This window comes from Centruroides sculpturatus, unplaced genomic scaffold (assembly GCF_000671375.1).
Source record: "Centruroides sculpturatus isolate CEXI.00-Female unplaced genomic scaffold, Cexi_2.0 scaffold464, whole genome shotgun sequence".
Lineage (NCBI taxonomy): Eukaryota > Metazoa > Arthropoda > Arachnida > Scorpiones > Buthidae > Centruroides > Centruroides sculpturatus.
In genome coordinates, this window is record NW_019384627.1 from 286,186 (window position 1) to 303,781 (window position 17,596).

Sequence of the window (17,596 nt, forward strand, 5' to 3'; positions counted from 1 at the left end):
TTTTTGTTGTTAAGTTCCATCAAGTCGTCGTCGACTCCTGGTGACTGCATGGACAAGTCGTTTCTTGTCCATGTAGTTTACTTGGCAAGAGTTGAGGAAGTGGTTTGCCATTGCCTTCTTCCTTGAATGATGTGTCACGCGCGCGCGGGGAAAGAATGCCTTCCGGGAGGACTTTTATGGGGAACTGGCCTCCTATTTAGTCGTTATTGGCAAGGAGAAAACCCGGAAAACTCCAAGCAGCCAGCCTGTCCGATCGCGGCACGAACCCACGACCGAACTTCCCAGTGTTTAGGGTCCAGTCACCACCGCTATGAGCGGCAACGGAGACCACTCGGCCACTGGTGGGCCAGTGGCCGAGTGGTCAGAGTAGAAGATTTATAGATAAGTTTAAATCTAAAATTCAAATGCATCCAATGGGGTGTGTTCACAAATGGTTTATATGCTGTGGATTATAACAACGGGTCAGATGTGGCCTGTCATGCATGGAGGATCTATTTTTCATGTTTAAAATTGATAGTCTGCTTTAAAGCTTTTCAGGGCTTCCAGGGCTCTGAGTTGATCAGTATTGGTGTTTTTCTCATAATAGTCACCTGTTATAGTTTAGGTTTATCATTGTTATCATTGGCATATATAGATAGGGTAGTGGTCTATCTCTTAATCAGATCTGTGTTCAAGAAGGTATTGTTTAAGATATGTCTTTATAGAACCAATGTAAAGAATATCCCTACAAAATCTGTCATTTCTAAGTCTTATTTTATAGACTCCCTAGTACTCTGTCAGTGTTTGCTTGGTCCTTCTCATTATGTAAAAACTTGAACACATAGGGGTCATCCTTTTCAATCCCAGAGTCAGCCTGTTAGGATTGTTGTTCATGTTTTTAATAAATTTATCAATGTGTAGCTTAGTGTTCTAGATAATACATATATCAATGTACAGTACCTTCTATGGATGCATTTACTTTTTGCTAGCTTCCAAGCTTGCCGAGCTGACACCTAGCTCAGCCTGACGTCATACTAGCACGCTCTTAAAAGTATACACAGTAATGGACGCCGCCATCTTTGAACAAACTCCAAGCTTGTTGTAAATTCTCCGAGCACGCCGAGTGAGCTAGGAATGCTAGCAATGATGTCATGGGTGCGAAAAGTAAACACCGTACTCATTGGTAGTTAACAAAAAGTATACAAGCTGAGCGTGCTAGGGGCGAGATTGGAGCTTAAAGTAAATGCACCCTATATATCTCAATATGCAAGAGAAACTTGGAATTAACCTTGGCTGCTAAGATAGAAAGAACTATTTCAGATAAATCTCCAGATAAAGGACTACCATTATCTTTCATGCTATGTTAAACCACCTGTTTCAACTGGATGACAGTGTACCTCCAAAAAAGGAGATCAAAGGAATCTCCTTTTTTGGAGGTACAGATAATTTAAGAATTTGACTATGATATGTGAGGTTTGCAACTTTCTCTGTCAGCCAAGCAGGATTGGCTGATACAGAGTACACTGTATATATTGAAAACAAGTTTTAATACAATATCATACTGAAAGCATACAATATCATACTGAAATACAATATCATACAAATAGAAATGTACTAAAATTTGAATGTTAATTATATGAAATCATTTGTGCAAAATTACTATAGAATAATAATATACCAGTATTGATACTGATTCAAGTTTCAATAAACACACATTTCTATATATATATATTAAAAATACCTTAAATGATTATAGTAAATTATGATATCTATAGATTCAATGAAAAATTGTTGGATTATTGTCTTATATATATTTTATAAGTTAATGAAAACCGTAATAAAGTTGGAATTTTAAATTTGATAATACATAAAATAATGCTTTTGATTATGTATAAATAAATTCTGAATTATCATCTTACATGTTGAAATATACTGATTCTGTAGCTCAGCAGATTGGGAGGAACACCTGTCATTAGATATCTTTTTTTTTTTTATAAAACATCTATATTTCAATTATATTCATAATATTATTAAACAGTACATTATAGAAAACAATTATAATTATATTTCTTTGAATTCACTTTTTAAAAATGTTTTAAAAGTTTTTGAAAAGAAAAAGATTTTGTCAGTTATTTTTCACATTAACAAAACTCCATCATTAAAATATTATTTTATTTAAAACTAGCAGGTGGGCCCGGCGTTGCTCGGGCAAAAGTAACGATAACTAAGATAAAGATTATTACGTTACAGTCAACCTTACCCGTTTTCACAGAAGAAAGAATCGAGTCCCCTTGTTTCCAGACTAATTAGAGAACTTTTAGATGGTTCTAAAAATACGTTCGATTTCCCGCAAAAACGAAAGAACTGCATCTGCGCCTGTAAATCTTGCACGTCGCTTTCTCTTAACAATACCATTGTTACGTAACACTTCCATTGTTACTTAAAACTTCCATTGTTACTTAACACTTCCATTGTTACCTAACACCGCCATTGTTACTTAACACTTCCATTGTTAATGGAAGTGTTAAGCCTTAATCCTGTCTTTCTCCCCCCGGGAGGAATTTTGAAAAATCCTTTCTTAGTGTGTGTTTTCGTGACGTACCCTATCTATGTACCAAATTTCAACTTTCAACTCGTAACTGTTTGGGCTCTGCACTTATTATTATTATCATTATCATCAACCCGTCTCGATTATATTATAGATTAGAAATTTTGAAATTATAATAAATAAAAGAAAAAGTATTTAAAAGAAAATAATAATATCGCATCCATATTACAAAATGTTGAAAATTTAAATTATAAAAGTGCAAATTTTTGTTCTGTAACTAGGTTTATTACATTTTAAAGGAATGAAACCAGTTCAAAATAATATCTAAAAAGGAAAAATTTGATTAAAATATTCAATTTCAGTATTTTATTCCATTATATTAGCAATCCGAAGTTTGCAAGAGTGATATAAAACAAGAATATTCATTGAAAGTGATTTATACTTTATTATCAATTTAAATATTGTTGATACTATCTTGTTAACAGTGTTTTATGCAAATAGTTATGGATTTTGTTGTTATTTTTTAAAAATATATTTTTTTATATCTTTAGTGTTATTTGTTGACAAATGTATTTAATATAATAAAAATAGTAAAAACTCTCATAAGTCAAAATTCATTCCTGATATTGTGAATTATGAACTGATGTTACTTATGAAATACTTATGAACTTATGAAAATGATGTTACTGTTAAAAAATAAAGTTTAATACTATAATATCTGATGTTGGTGATTACATCACTGTTCAATAATTAAGATATAATTTTACATCATTGTATAAAACAATATATCAATTTGAGAAAAGCAAGGGAGAAATATTCTGAATCAGATTACTAGAAAAATTGTTTATAATTTTAAAGTTCATATACAAAGTGAATTTGTTACTTTCTTTTTGGTGAACAACAATTTTATGATATAACTTGAACAGTTTGACTAAAGAAAAAGAGAGAAAAAAGGATTGCTGCATGCATGCATGCATGTACACACACTACTATTTGAAAACCAATATATGGACCGTTTATTTTGAAAGTGGTGTAAGTCCATTTTTGGAAAAAATTGAGAAAACACATAATATACATACAATTTAGTGTGAACTTTTTATTTATAAACAATTTACACTTAACATTTTAAAATAACCATAAGCTTTGATCAATTGAAAATTTATCGATAAATGACATTGCATAACCATTGATTTTGAAAGTGGTGTAAGTCCATTTTCTACAGTCTAAGCACTTGGGCTATCCATAAATTACATGTGCATTTTTCTTGAAATGTTTACTTTTCCCTCTTGTCCCAGTTTGTCCAAGTTTTTGTAACCCCTTTCCCTCTATGGATGTCCAACATAACTCTATCCCTGTTAAAACCTTCATCACTTTATGAATGATAGATACCATAAGTAGAAATGAAACATACAAGAAACTTTGAAATAAATATAATAAAATGCATATTGTATAAAATTTAATGAAATAAATGGATGTCCACTAATACTCAACCCTCCTTGTCCAACTTGTCTTAACCCCTCCCTCCCTTTCAGTGTGGACATCATTTAAAGACAGCCCCTTACAACAGAAGAGTAAAACTGTAAATATTACCAACAAATGTACAATTTGATGGACTAGAAAAAAATCCATGTAATGAATCTAAATGAAAAGCAGTGTCTAATGGTAAGCTCATAATAATGATAAATTTATCATAAAATAGTTTAACAATAAGTAAATATTTTTAATGTTCAGAATAAACAATACTATTTTATTTCTTGTTATTATATATGAACAAAATCAGAATAAAACGCAATGTGTTTCAAGTGACATTGAGTTTTACATAATAGAAATTTAATGAATTTTACAGTTTAGTAATTATGAAAGTGGTGTAAGTCCATTTATGGCCCAGAAAGAATATATTAGTTTGGATAAATTCACATAGAAGTCTTTATGCAATCAACTTACATATTTCTAAAGTCATAGAAACATTGTCAAACTTAGTACACTTTGTTTATATTTTTGAATCAACTAAAATGCAAATGTTTAAATATCTCGAAAGAAGAAAAAATGGACTTACACCACTTTCAAAATAAACAGTCCATATATTACTGTAAATTGAAAAAAAAAAAAAAAAAGACAGACAGACATTTGAGATATAAAAGTCCATAATGTAAATGAGATATATCATTTATGAAAGAAAAACAAATTTATAAGTGGAGATTTATTTTCCAAAAACTCTTTCACTGAATAAAGTAGTCTTCAGAATTTTTGATAGTTTGAAATAGTATCATTATAAATTAATTAAAACTTGGTTAAAGTTGAAAAAAGTTTTATTTCAAATTATATTTTTGCTTTTTATGAACAATATTATGTCATAATCTATTCAAATATAAAATTTAAACATAATTTGTTACATGTTGAATTTTATATTTTAGATAAAATATAAAATATTTATTTCTGTATATAATAATGAATATATAATCATGTTGTTTTTTTTTTTCATTAACAGATACAAAGTTACTTCTAGTTGGAAAAACAGAAGTAAGTTATTTTAATTATTTAACAAGACTTTTTTATTAAAATCTTTCTATACTTCTATCATAATATTTTGTACAGTTTTCTTTAAACTTATCACTGGAAATGCTATAATGTCTTCTTGAAATATAAAACAAAAACAGTTTTATGTTGTTGTTTTGCATAGATCTGTGTAAACAATGAAGTTCTGTATATAATAATTTTATTTTGTAGAAAATTTATTGAAGTTTTAATTGAATAAGCAATGTAGTTATTGTATATAATTAAAGTGACTATACTCCGGAATTCAGCAGGACAGTTGTGACTTTTTAAAAAACTGTCTTGAAAAATATCTCACTTTTACACTGTTTAATAATTGAGCAGCAATTTGAAAAAATTGTTTATCTATAAATTTCCACTGTTGTCTGTCAGTCTGTCTTTTCTTAATCTTGAAAACAGTGTTAGATAGATAAAAGCTGATATGGAAAGATTAAAGGCAGGGAGGCCCCAATTAACTATATACAAACTTCTAGTGCAAACTGGAAGGCCCACCAGTGGCCAAACTAATCCATTTACAGAACACTGGTGGTTGGTTGTGGGTTTGCACCTCATCAGGACGGTCTGGCCACATGGCATTTTCCATGCCAGTAATGCCTAAATAGGGGCCAGTTACCCTTAAAAAAGACTTCCCAGAAGGCATCCCTCTAAGCAGATCGCCCAAATGTGTTGCCATAACTAAACAAACAAGCAAACCAAAAGTCATGTTATTTCAGTTCAAAAATTTTCCTCTGAAAGGTGTTAGATAAATGACCTGCATAACTGTATTGCTAATGGAAAAGTATGGTGTACAGGGGCAAGACACTACTAATTTGAGGTGGTAAGCATATATTTTAAATTAAAAGATTATTAAAAACATAATTAAAAATTGCAGCCTGGCATTGTGATGATGTCACAACAAATATTCCTTATTATATTCAGAAATTGTATGCCAAAGATGAATTGCATACAAGTTATAGCATAAAAATTTTAATATCCATTTGAGCAGATCAGTTATAAAAGGTAGTTGATAGTTTTTGGTAATTATGTGAGTTTAAAAAACAGTGACTAAAGAAAGCTACAATTGGAGCTGTAATTAATTTGTTCATTATTGCTATTGCTGTAGGTCATTATTTTGTAAACGAGTATTGAAAAAATTATTTATTTGTAAACCAATCATTTTTCTTGAAATAATATTGTGGCTTATAATTGAAAAATTTTTGAAAAGTTATAATTATATATATAAAAATAATAGATTTCAAAAAATACAATTATACATCATATATGTATGAAGCATACAATGCCATAATGTTGTAAATGCCAAAAAAGAAACTTTTTAGGAGAGGTAAAAAGCACTTTTTTTAATGAATGAATTCATTTCAATTTTACAATAAAATGGTAAAAAACTCACTAGGTTACAAATTCTCTGGAATATCAAAATGATGTAAATATAAGCCATAATGTTTTAAGCGCCAAAAGTCATCTGATTTGAACTCTGGCACTTTAAACATTATATCTTCACATAAATTTTTCTTCAAAATACAGCCACTTACAGTGCCAATATCGTCGCAATATTTTTTTGTAGCAGAAAGCATTGCATTTAGAATTCAGTTCTTCAATAAAACGTATTTAGAGAAAAATGGCATTTACAACGTTAGGACATTGCACACTTTGTATATTAATGTTAAACAATTTTTTATTAAATTACTTTTAAAAATTTTTAAAACTATTCTTAATCATTCTAGCATCTAGCATATACAGTATATATTAATTTAGTATTAATGTAAAAAAGACTTAATTAACTATATAAATTAGAATAATATTAATGTATCATATATGATGAAACCATGCTTACATGGCCATAATTGAAATTCTTCTGTAAAACTGCAAAAACATAAATCAAACTCCATCTTTTTGGTGGTCCTTCAAACATTTATCCCCATTTATTATGGCTAACAGGAAATTCTACATTACTAAATCCAATCTATTGTTCAAAGTACTTTAAACAGAATTCAGCTCTGTGGCAATAGTTTTGGAACAGTTTTCTGAGATCTGTATTAAACATTTAACAGTTCAGTACTTTTAATTACATTTCTATATGTCAAATTTTTTCATAACCACATTAAGTGAGCATTTCACTTATGTGACCAGAAATTGTATACTTTGAAAGTGGCCACTTAATGAGATTTTACTATGTATTGAAAAATAATAAGTTAATAATTGTACTTATTACTTAGCAGTTTAATCTAATTTAACATTTTTGATGTGCTTTTGATTGTGTTGGCATGAATTTAAGTAAGCATTTCTTGAGAAAGAAGGATTACTCAGTGATGTTTTTATGGCAATCTCAAGCATATTTATGAATAATAATATGGATTTTACTTATAAAGGCTGGAACTGAACAAAATCCAGGACCTTTATCCACATTCTCTGTCAATGAGAGGGGTGGCCTCCATTGACCAGAAGTAGTAATGCTTTTAAGGTGTCTAAATTGGCCAATGTGGAAACTATACTCTGTAAGCAATCTGCAACTTCTATGGATATGGAGAGGCATGAAAATGTGTATGAAGAAGAGAAGGAAAATAAGCTTGAATCTACACTAGTGGATTGCCTGAGTTAACAGAGTGGGATGACATCTTGACGGCTGCCAGTTTATGACAGATGATAAAACTAATTCAAGCCTCATATAGTTCTACAACTGAACAAATTTTGTAGGTTAAAACAGAAATAAGTTTGATTCATCTGGACATTAAAGATTTTAAAACCAAGCTTGGTTTATTGGATCAGAAGGTCAATAAATTATAAACAGTTCTACTGGATTTAGACAGAAAAATGGAAGCTCAACAGTATATGGCAAATAATATTTTAAATATAACTAATCAACTTAATCTGATGTTATTTGGTTATCTGATGACTGATAATATGAATATCACAAGGAAGATATAAATAAAAATTTTACATTTCTTACACAACTAATGCTAAAACTCGTATTTCACAAGAAAGATATAAATATTGTGATAAATTATAAAATTCCTGATTTGTGCTGTTATACAATTCAGGAATTTCTTAAACATTTTGTCTAGTAAATTACTGTATTTATTTAAATATACAGATAAAAAATAATAATTATAGTTGCTCAGAAAAACATGTTTATATTTATATATTATAATATGTGGCTGAGCTTTTATGATATTAATGACTCTGATTTTAAGATGGAAGAAAAGTAAAACAGGGAAGAAAAAAGGTGAAAATAAATCTGAAAAAAGAAATGGAATAGGGACAAAATAAATTGTAAAATAGGCAAATATGTGTAATTTTTAAACAAAATATGTTATAGTTAATAAAAAATTAAACAGTACTGATTGCAGAAAATTCCAAAATAATTTATTAAGGTACACAGAGATTATTTTTTTCCAATTGAATATAAGATTGTTGTAGTGCATCACAAGCATATGTTCAATATTGGTAAATGTAAGGCTTTCTTTATTAGGTTGAAGGAAGTTTTTGTGAACTAAAAATTATTTCTTCAATGATGAGTGGTTTATTTTATACAGCAGCCCTCCTGATTGCAGAAAAACTGTTGTAAGATCTTGATAGAATTCATTTCTTGGTTGATTTGCAGCATTATTTAGCAAATTTCCTATAAAATATTGTCGTTTAGATGACCTGTGTACCTCCTTGCAACATTTACATTTTACTTTCTCCATGTGTTTTTTCATTCCAGATAATAAATGCTTATCATCAACTAACAAAACAATCACATACATTACATCAGTTTCAATATACTTCATCTTTAAAGGAATTTGATGACTGGTACAGTTTAGATCTTGGCATTTTCGGCATTACAAAACAGTGGAAAAAAATGTTAGAAATGCAATCTAGTAGGTTTGCAATAACTGGTATTGTTATTGTAAATCACAAATATTAAAGCGCTAAATTATTACATTATATTTAATTAATACAATCATACTATTTTTCCGTAAAAATAAATAGTTGTTATGAATTAAGATAAGAAAAATTCCAGGAAAAAGGAGGAAATGGTGCTGAATCATTATAAAATGGAAGAAAGATGAAAAAGTGCAAACAAATGCAGCTTATTTATTACATAAACATGAAATAAATATAAATGAAATGTTTCTGTTCTCTCTCCTAAATTATCAGAAGAGGTGTTGTGCCTTAAAATCCGAGATTTGATGACATTAATTTTATTTATTTTTAAATGTATCAATATATCTAATGTTGTTCTGCATTATAGAATTTTTCATGAACGTTAGAATGCAAGATTGCATTATGTGATTACATTATCAATAACAATACTGTAATATAATGGTGTAAATAATGTAAAAATATTAGAAAAGATTGTTGCTATGATATAACTTGGTAACATAACTCATGTTAATAAGAGAATCCAAAAATTTAATGTCACTTATTTCATGGATATGTATGTATGTGTGTTGTCATCTATTTTGCTTAATATCTCAGGATGGAGTAAAGATTAAGTAACAAAATTTGGCATGGTGTCTTATATATGAGGAGTATTGGTACTATTAAATTTTGGTGGTTAAAGATGGGAGATAAAGGGGATCGTGTGTATCTCCAGTAGGATCTGACTTAATGACAATTTTACTCATTATTAACATTTATACTTTTATATAAAACTCATCCCTACTCTCAAAATTAAGCTTTTTGCCATTTTATAGTAATTAAAAATATAAAAGTTTTTTATAACAAAATCTTACATACAATTTTTTTGCTTATTAATTAATATAAGTTTCTTTTTTTTAAATAAAAACTTATAATAGCCGGGAAAGTTACGCAACTGTCGTTGCTGGATTTTTTAAATTTTACTCAACGAGTTGCAGCATTTATAATTAATTAACATCGGATTTGGCCTCTAGTTTAAATAGTTAATTCAGGAAAAATTTAAATAGCTATTTATTTAACTATTTTACTGAAAAAAGTTATAAATTTTTAACCTAACTTATAAGAAAATTGTGGTTTTTTTTTTAAATATAAAGTTTTATGTAATTCTGTTATGAATTGATATAAATGTAAATTACTCCGGAAAAGTGAAACTAACTACTATCTGAACATTTACTTATTGCAGGCGTATGATCGTTATCGTTTTTTATCGCGTGAATATTAAGTGAAGATATTTATAATTGTTTTCTATATAGGCTACATTTATATCGGTTTGACGTCATTATTTTTGTAATAAGTAAATATAAAAATGATGCTAAACTGATATAAAAATAGGAGTTGGCTCTACTAAACAAAAGACGAGCATATTTCTAATTCAAACAAGATTAAAAAATTAACAATCTTGAATTGATTTCTCAAGATTATTGTGCAAAATGAAATTCCATTGTCTTAGAACATGAAATCAGTGACAAGCCCTGGATGATTTCTCGGGAATGAGCACTTATTTTGTTCAATTTCATACGATTATACAGTCAAATTTGGATAATATGTAATGTAAAAAACATACTGTGGTCGACTGCTTCGACATGAAATAAAGAATTATTCCGTTCGTGTTACATGCTAATTTTTTCACTTTAATGTATTTGGAGATATTCCACATAATAAGTGTTTAGTTTCGGGTGAATGTGTTGTATTCGAATTGCTAAAACAATGCATTCTTAGACTCATAATGTTAATTTTAAACTATTCAAAACAATTGTGTTATTGATGAAAATTGATCCTACTTGAAATTTGAACTTTTATTTTTAATTAAAACTATTTAAATAAAATAAAAGTAGATTGATTTTACTTTAGACACACACAAGTTATATAGAAGAGGGTGTAAAGAAACTTTTTTGCCAATATTTTAGGGATAGATTCTAGAGTAAAAAGTAAGCTTTAAATCCTCTATAAATATTTGAAAATTCCGCTTTGTTTTCGAGATCTGGCCTGCCAAAAACTCAATAATGTAGCAATATTTCTTAAAACGAAGGGGGGAAAAAAGAATAAACTGTATTTCTTTGATTCAAATAAACCTGGAAATAAAGGTGCTGTTAAAAATAAACTCAGGTTGAAAACATATGAAACATGTTGAAGTTCTACATTGTATAGGATAATGTAGTTTACAGTGGTAAGTAAGGAGTTTTTAACTAAAATTTACCTCTTCAAATTGTCTCGAGTAGGACAGCACTTTCTAGTCCAAGGTTCACGGAAACTTTTTTTTTTTTTTTTTTTTTAATAAGATTACAAATACAGTATTGGGCGTGGGAAAAGTCACGATCGAGTTCATAAATCGAAAGCTTACAAGCCAAAGTAATTAGGAAAACTCTGATTCAAAATCTCTTTCCAAAAGAGATAGCGAGTTTGTATCAAAAGATATAATCAAGATGTTAATAAATTACGGCCTCGGAGGATACGTACATTTTAAAAATAAACTCCCAGGGATTTAATAGAGAAAATACGATATTAAATACATTGTTTAAATGTATTTAATATCGTATTTTCGTTGGTTAAATACGATATTAAATATATCATTGTTAAATACGATATTAAATATTCTTACATGACAGTATTTTGAATTGATTAGTAATGACAAGTTTCAATATTTAAATAAAAGTAGGAAAGTTCATGTAGTCTTTAAAGCACAAAAATCTCTATTTCCTAATCGCTTTTGAACAATATGATAATATCTAGACCAAAGGTTCCCAGCTTATTTTTATCATGGAAGTCTTTTCACTTTAATTAAAAATGTTGGAACCTCAGATATCAACGAATTAAAGCATATCAGGTATTATAGCCAGTTTACATTAAAACCGAAACCGAAAATAAAACTATCATTAAATCAAAATAAATCAATTGGAAATTAAAACAATGTTTTTAAAAACCGTTTAAAAGTTGTTTTGAAATTTTAAAATTGTAAATCAAATTTATTTTTAAATTTATATTTGTGTGCAATGATGAAAGAGCATTTTGGTTTTTATATAGGCCTACTGTATATATAGATTTAACGATTGTATTTTTATTTACATATTGGATCTTTTTTAAGATTATAACTCGTATATCCCTAGATTCAACAGATTTTATTGTGAAACCCCAAATTTTTTTTTGTGGTTCCAAAATAAAATCTGGTGTTATTCATTACGAATTCCTTCCCACTGGTAAACTGTCAACAAAGAATAATATTTGAGCGTTTTTCGTCGTTTGCATAGAGACATTCGAAGAAAATGACCTTATTTGTGGCGAGAAAACTCGTGGATTTTGCACCACAATAATGCAAATGCTCACAATGCTCTTGTTGTTGGTGAATTTTTGGCCAAAAATTCAAAAAATACGGTTTCGCATGCTCCGTATTTATCTGATGAGTTTTTCCTGTTTCCTCGACTAAAATTCTCAGTTATTGGCCAGCCTTTGAGTCGATTGATGCCATAAAACAAATATTCTCTTCGTGTCCTGAAGGGTGTTTCACGAAAACGACTTCAAAGCATGTTTTGAGGATTGGAAAAAATGTATTGTATTGTAGTGAGAGGGAGATTACTTTGAAGGAGACGAAATCAATTTTGATGAATAATTTAAAATCTTGCGTTTTATTGTACCATTTCCGATACTTTTTGATTACCGGGGTATCTTGAAACTAATAATTGTTAAAACTTATATCGATTATACAGTAATTTGGTATAAACAATAGATTGGATATAATTTTCTGCATTTGATCTTTATTTATAAATTATTCTAATTCTCTAATTACTGTTAAAAAGAAACCGAATTTCAAAGATGTATTCATAACAATATAGGACTTACATTTTGAAATATAACTTGGCCCTATTAAATTTTATTTTAGTTCTACTAAAAAAAAGATAAATATTTTCAAATTCTTACGAAATTATTGTTTCAGTTCAGATAAATAGTTATTATTATCAGAATAATTCGAATCAAATATAGGTCTACGCATATAAAATAAAACAAAATATACACATATTAGGCCTATATATATTTATTGTGTCAGAAACTAAAATACTGTATAGGTTATTTATAAGTGTTAATATTTATTTATATTCAACACATTTATGATATAACGAGTAAAGAACGTATACTATCTAATAAAAAAACTTAATGATTCATATTTATAAATTTCTATACTGTTAGTTTATAATAAAAAAATTTTAAATTGATGCTTTAAAAATATATATTATAGAAGAATATAATAAAGATAAAAATTTAACATTTGAATTTAAATTATAACTGGTACCAAGAGATAACTAAATGCGATAAAAGCATATACTTAATATAATCAGTTTCAAATTGCAATTCATTTGTTTTTTTTGTGTCAAGTATGCTAAGCGATACAGTGAATAAGTGAATATTATCACAAATATAAGATAGGAACGTTCAGCTAGTATTTATCAATAGTGTCTTATGGATAACACAAGAGAAAACATGAGCCAAAAAAAGGTAAATTTATTATATCTGTCAAAATAAATCGTGTATTTTTAACAATAAAAAAATAATTTTTGAGCTTAAATATATATTAAAAAAAAAGAACTGAAAGATATACAGTAGTTGCAAACTCTGTTTTATTTGAATTTTTTCTTTAAATGGATTATCTGTAATTAAATTTAAATCTTTATAAACGCTGTTAGTACTGTTTTCTTTATGCAATAGTTTTCTTCAATGTTTTAATTGTATTAATTAAAATAAATTTAAATAATAAATTATCATTAGCAAAATTTAGCACACGAATCTATATTCTTTATGATTAATTTTGTCAAAAAGTTAAAGATAAATTAAATATTTCTGCTACTATTTATCTTGTTTTGATTAATGTATAAAATTATTTTACTTTAGATTAATATTTGATGCTTCTTTTTGATCGTTTAAAAAATTACTTTTAATTTTATTAATAAATAATTTATAGGCTCATATAAATTCAGTTTTTATTTTAAGCAAATACTTGTATATTTTATTTATTTATTTTAAGTATCTAACAAGAAAATTTTAATATTTTTAACTTATATATATATATATATATATACAGTGATGTATAGGCTAAAGCAATTTTAACAAAGAATAGATTTACTTACTGTATAAGTAAGAAAATCATCATCAATTATTTGCTCCATTGATCTGTGTTTGCTTTATGTTTTCTGGTGTTAAATAGCCTGTTCAATTTTTATTATAAAGTAACACAGGCCTAAAATATTGCATATTTAATAAAATCTGATATAAAGAGGCATAATTTTATTACATTTGCATAATCAATGAATAAGTTATAAATAATTATTTAGTATAAAAAGTATACAAGTATTTCTAATTATGATTGTTACGAGTGATTTATATTCATAATTACATATTAAAACTGATTAGACTGACATAATATTATAAAATAATAGAATTTAAATACTTTACATTACATTGACGTTTATCTAATTATAAATTTCAAATATTAAAAACCAGATACAGGTAGATAACACACGTGCTGGATATTTATCGGAATCTTTTCATTCGATAAATATCTATCATGTTTTTATCTATTACTGTAAATTTTAAAAATATGATATTTCATAAATCATATAATATTTTTAAAATTCAGAATAACAAAAACAACGGATCATTTATTCGTAAAAAAACAATGATGACATGGTCTATTATTATCTATATTAATAGATATTATAACAAAAAATTATATCATTAGCTTTTTAAATGTAATGAAATGCTGAACAGTATTGTTTTCCTTTAACTCTTTCCGTCCTGAGAGCACTAAGAAGAGTTTTTTCTATATCCATCGTAGGTTTTGTCAAGCCTACAATGGGAATAGTTAGATATGAAGAACGAGGGATTCCGGGACGAACCAATCGTGAAAACATCGCCTTCAGAGCTCAAGGCGATGCTTTAACTGCGACGGTCGTGCGACCATAGAATTACAAGTATTAATTAATAGAAATGAAATCAAATATATTGAATGTTTATCTAAAAATTTTGCAATGTAAAGCTGAAACAAAAGTAAAGGTGAAGAAATAGTTTTATTACTTGATAAATATATAACGAAATGTCTTCAATCCGGATAATAATAACAACAAATCATATTAAAAACAACGCTACTACAGTATATGAAAAGCAAACAGAAATATATAGCATGAAATTTTGAATAACTTTATTAAAATTTGGGTATAAAAATTATTTAATATTACTTTAATGTGATTTAATATACAATATAGAGAATTATGTTACTGTATATGAATATATAATAATTACATAGTTTTTTGTTTGCACTTGATGTTTGTTTGTTTGTTAAGTTACGGTAACGCAACACTTGGGCGATCTGCCTAGGGGGATGGCTTCCGGGAGGTCTTTTTAAGGGAAACTGTGGAGAAATCTCCACATGGCCAGCCCGTCTGAGCGAGGCGCGACCCCATAACCGAACTCCCAGTGTTTAGGGTATTGCACTTGATGATTTTGCATTCTTCATTACTTTACGTAATTGTTTTTATAAGTTTAACATGAAAAGTTAATTTTATGTGTAATTTTGTAACAATATAAATCTACATTACCTTTAATTCCTCTTAGATCTATAGTCATGGCGAATTAACTACGACCCACTGAGCTTTAGTAAGACTCTCTCTGTTTTTGTCCCGTTTTGCATTTTGTTTAATAGAATAAAATGACGTTATCTTACAGCCTGTTGCAACAAATAGTTTTTTTTTTAATTTTCTAATGTTTACAGTTATCTATACAGCCATCATCAGGAACGAATATTGAATAGTTTTTAAAATTTAAATTCGTGTTCCAAATATGGTTCAATGGCATACAATTGAAATAACATAAATAAGTAATAACAATAAAGTATACAAAAATATTTAATACATCATAATATACCTTAATATAAACAATAATAATAAACAGTAGATTTGTTTAATTAAATATATAAATATAAAATTGCAACGTTTAACAATACTTTGTTTCCGTTTGTTCATCCGTCGTTCGCTCCAGTTGACAGTCCACAAAAATTACAATCACGGAGGCGACCTTTCTTTAGAGGCTGCTGCCTCCGCAATAAAATGCAAATATGGTTAAAAACGTCCTCTGGTGCTATTGCCACTTTCACAAAAATTCATTTTGAAGAAAATAATAAATATTAACATGGCCGACGGTATTACATTTAATAAAATATAAAAATATAAAATTACAACGTTTAACAATACTTTGTTTCCGTTTGTTCATCCGTCGTTCGCTCCAGTTGACAGTCCACAAAAATTACAATCACGGAGGCGACCTTTCTTTAGAGGCTGCTGCCTCCGCAATAAAATGCAAATATGGTTAAAAACGTCCTCTGGTGCTATTGCCACTTTCACAAAAATTCATTTTGAAGAAAATAATAAATATTAACATGGCCGACGGTATTACATTTAATAAAATATAAAAATATAAAATTACAACGTTTAACAATACTTTGTTTCCGTTTGTTCATCCGTCGTTCGCTCCAGTTGACAGTCCACAAAAATTACAATCACGGAGGCGACCTTTCTTTAGAGGCTGCTGCCTCCGCAATAAAATGCAAATATGGTTAAAAACGTCCTCTGGTGCTATTGCCACTTTCACAAAAATTCATTTTGAAGAAAATAATAAATATTAACATGGCCGACGGTATTACATTTAATAAAATATAAAAATATAAAATTACAACGTTTAACAATACTTTGTTTCCGTTTGTTCATCCGTCGTTCGCTCCAGTTGACAGTCCACAAAAATTACAATCACGGAGGCGACCTTTCTTTAGAGGCTGCTGCCTCCGCAATAAAATGCAAATATGGTTAAAAACGTCCTCTGGTGCTATTGCCACTTTCACAAAAATTCATTTTGAAGAAAATAATAAATATTAACATGGCCGATGGTATTACATTTAATAAAATATAAAAATATAAAATTACAACGTTTAACAATACTTTGTTTCCGTTTGTTCATCCGTCGTTCGCTCCAGTTGACAGTCCACAAAAATTACAATCACGGAGGCGACCTTTCTTTAGAGGCTGCTGCCTCCGCAATAAAATGCAAATATGGTTAAAAACGTCCTCTGGTGCTATTGCCACTTTCACAAAAATTCATTTTGAAGAAAATAATAAATATTAACATGGCCGACGGTATTACATTTAATAAAATATAAAAATATAAAATTACAACGTTTAACAATACTTTGTTTCCGTTTGTTCATCCGTCGTTCGCTCCAGTTGACAGTCCACAAAAATTACAATCACGGAGGCGACCTTTCTTTAGAGGCTGCTGCCTCCGCAATAAAATGCAAATATGGTTAAAAACGTCCTCTGGTGCTATTGCCACTTTCACAAAAATTCATTTTGAAGAAAATAATAAATATTAACATGGCCGACGGTATTACATTTAATAAAATATAAAAATATAAAATTACAACGTTTAACAATACTTTGTTTCCGTTTGTTCATCCGTCGTTCGCTCCAGTTGACAGTCCACAAAAATTACAATCACGGAGGCGACCTTTCTTTAGAGGCTGCTGCCTCCGCAATAAAATGCAAATATGGTTAAAAACGTCCTCTGGTGCTATTGCCACTTTCA

General features: G+C 28.5%; 1 protein-coding gene across 3 annotated transcripts in view; it reads left to right on the forward strand.

The window, feature by feature from the left end:
- LOC111625642 (solute carrier family 15 member 1-like) overlaps positions 1 to 17,596 on the forward strand; it is a 93,882-nt gene that overhangs the window by 1,218 nt on the left and 75,068 nt on the right. For 2 of the 3 annotated variants that reach the window (XM_023368855.1, XM_023368854.1), the window contains exon 2: positions 5,016 to 5,047. In XM_023368855.1, coding sequence (XP_023224623.1) covers positions 5,016 to 5,047 — 32 coding nt within the window. Of the gene's footprint in view, positions 1 to 5,015; positions 5,048 to 13,317; positions 13,466 to 17,596 lie in introns of those variants that run through there. The other variant, XM_023368856.1, reaches the window with a different exon arrangement.